This window comes from Penaeus vannamei, chromosome 17, assembly GCF_042767895.1.
Source record: "Penaeus vannamei isolate JL-2024 chromosome 17, ASM4276789v1, whole genome shotgun sequence".
NCBI classification, from domain to species: domain Eukaryota; kingdom Metazoa; phylum Arthropoda; class Malacostraca; order Decapoda; family Penaeidae; genus Penaeus; species Penaeus vannamei.
In genome coordinates, this window is record NC_091565.1 from 1,019,585 (window position 1) to 1,022,084 (window position 2,500).

At 38.2% G+C, this 2,500-nt stretch overlaps 1 protein-coding gene across 3 annotated transcripts in view; it reads left to right on the plus strand.

Annotated features, from left to right (window-relative positions):
* The window catches only part of LOC113810373 (F-box/LRR-repeat protein 2), a 15,917-nt gene that overhangs the window by 11,684 nt on the left and 1,733 nt on the right, over positions 1-2,500 (plus strand). Inside the window, exons 4-7 of one of the 3 annotated variants that reach the window (XM_070131722.1) lie at positions 1-469; positions 700-948; positions 1,791-1,953; positions 2,325-2,444. The exon at positions 1-469 is cut by the window's left edge and continues 91 nt beyond it. In XM_070131722.1, coding sequence (XP_069987823.1) covers positions 1-469; positions 700-948; positions 1,791-1,953; positions 2,325-2,444 — 1,001 coding nt within the window. Of the gene's footprint in view, positions 470-699; positions 949-1,790; positions 1,954-2,312; positions 2,445-2,500 lie in introns of all 3 variants that reach the window. The other 2 variants (XM_027362066.2, XM_070131723.1) reach the window with 2 other exon arrangements.

Sequence of the window (2,500 nt, forward strand, 5' to 3'; positions counted from 1 at the left end):
GACTGATCTTCTGTTTACTCGCATCACCTCGGTCTTGGGGCCCCTCAAAAAACTCTCTCTAGCAGGATGTCAGATCTCTTTCCAGTCTGCCATTCACAAAAGGTTCTATCCCTCTGATGGACGAGTGAAAGTGTCCGATCACGTGCTAACCTTCAAGCACATATTAGAATACGTAGAAGAAAATGCTAAGACGCTAAAGGAACTGAGCTTTGGCAGGACGACTATTGACAGTGAATCGCTGTATCACTTATCAAAAATTCCTGGGTTAGAGATTGAGTCTTTACATTTAATGTCATGTGACCAGCTGTCTAAGAGTGGAGTGGACTTGCTATGTCAGAACCAAAAATCCATCTTAGATCTTGACTTGAGCTTGTGTTCTCGCATGACAGACTTGGCAGTGCTCTCTGTGTGTCAACATCTTACCCATATCAAGAAGTTAAACCTCCGTAGATGTCAAGGAATTACTGAGGTAAGGTCACTCATTTTGCTGTAATAAATTTGTCATTTTTATGTTGTTGTTTTTTCTGATACTGAGACATTATTACAGCTAATTAGGATATACTGAATTTCACTTTGTTACTCAACATATAAAAAATTAAACACCTGTTCTGTGTAAGATTATCTTATGGATGGAAACTCATTTTAGCTGAAGATAAAATCATGTTTTGTGAAAAACATGAACTGATGTTCTTGTTGCAGAATGGTATCAGAGCATTAAGACAGCTGAAGCACCTTGAAGAGCTGAACATTTCCCACCTCGATGCAGTCACCTCTGAGAGTGTTGAGGAAGCCCTTGGCAAGGAGCCCCGTCCCAGCTTGAAGTTACTCAATGTTGCCTCACTGCCACTCAGCTGGAAGGCAGTTGTGAATATAGCAGCTTCAGTGCCGAACTTGACTTTCCTAGATGTCTCAATGTGCACTGGAGGAATCAATGATAAAAGTGTACAGGTGAGAGGCCAAAATAAGAATTTTCTGTCTTGCTAAATATCATTATTCATTATTGTCATATTTATCAGCAGCAGTAGATCAGCTCATAACTTACTATTGTCAACATAGTTAGTAGAACAGATAATTTAACATTTGATTATGATCGTGATTTCATATATTTTGTTGCATCCTAATAGGCATTTGAATTTATGAAATATTGATTTGATTACATTGATCATATGAGTTTTTTATTTGGTACACATGTGAATGTCTTTTTATTCATGACTAATTTATCAAAGTATAGATAAATCCTCAATTTATAAGGTGTGTTGAGACATTCATTTGAAAATTTCTTACTGATGACAATTAATCCATTGGATCTGGATGCCCAAAATCCAGGTATGAGTCTTCCTTTGTAATTCTTTTGTTTTTGTTTTATTAAATTTTCTACAACACACCCTGTGCTGTCAGTCATGGCGGGCCATGACAGACAGGAAAGTGCCTTGCCAGGAGCCAGTGCTCTTCCAGCCATGAGTCACAGATTGTACATTCTGCTCTCATTTATTAGTGGAAATAATGCAAGAGCCCCTTCCCAAATGCCTAGTTTTTCTTCCTCCAAGAGCTTTGTGCACTCATGGCAAGTCATTCCCATTACAGTGGCCTTCAGCCAGATCTATATAATGGCACATTCCCATCACTCTCTCTCTCTGCCAAATTTTTGCATGACAGCATATTCCTGTCGCCTGTCCTACAGCCAAATTTTTTCTTGATGTGATATTCATGTCACCTGAATCCAATGGATTAAGTAAAGATACATAAGATAACCTGTTCAACCATTTTAACACAAGGAAGTTTCTTAACAGGCAATCTGCAAGTCGCTAACTAAGCTCCAGACCCTAAACCTAAGTGGATGTACTGCAGTGACAGACATTGGACTTGCTGGTCACGGGCTTGGTCAGCAAGAACCAGTGCCCGATATAGGTGGGACTGGCCTGTCGCTTGAAAATCTTGGTGTGCGAAATAAAGGTAGGCCTTCACCTGTTAAGAATTAATTAATGTTTTATGTGTTGGTTGCATGTCATTATTTAACATGTGTATACATGTATATATTTTTGGTTTGTTTGGGTTTAGTTTAGACATTTTCCTAAGAGATTCTTCAGATGTTCTCCCACTGAAATTTGAAGTAATACAATAAAAGTCTCTACCAACACTAAACAGTATGCAGGCCTTCTAAACATGGTTCTGCAGACAACTTGTTAGAAAGAAACTTAGACATACTAATGCTAAGCACATTCTAACATTTTTAAGCACATTAACATTTCATAAATTGCTTAACCAAAATGCACTGTGTGTAACCAAGCTTATCTTCCTTACTTCTGTTATAGATCCTTTTAAAGTCCCTCTAGGCTCGAAGGCAGAGCAGGTGATTCGCAGAGAAGCTGAGGTTAAGAAGTACTTGAAGGAAAACTTAGAACAGATTGTGAACTCTTCTGAATGTGGGTTGGGTAATCTCACAGGTACAGGAATATATCTCATGTTTTATATTTCATGCTTTACTTACTTTTTATATCTT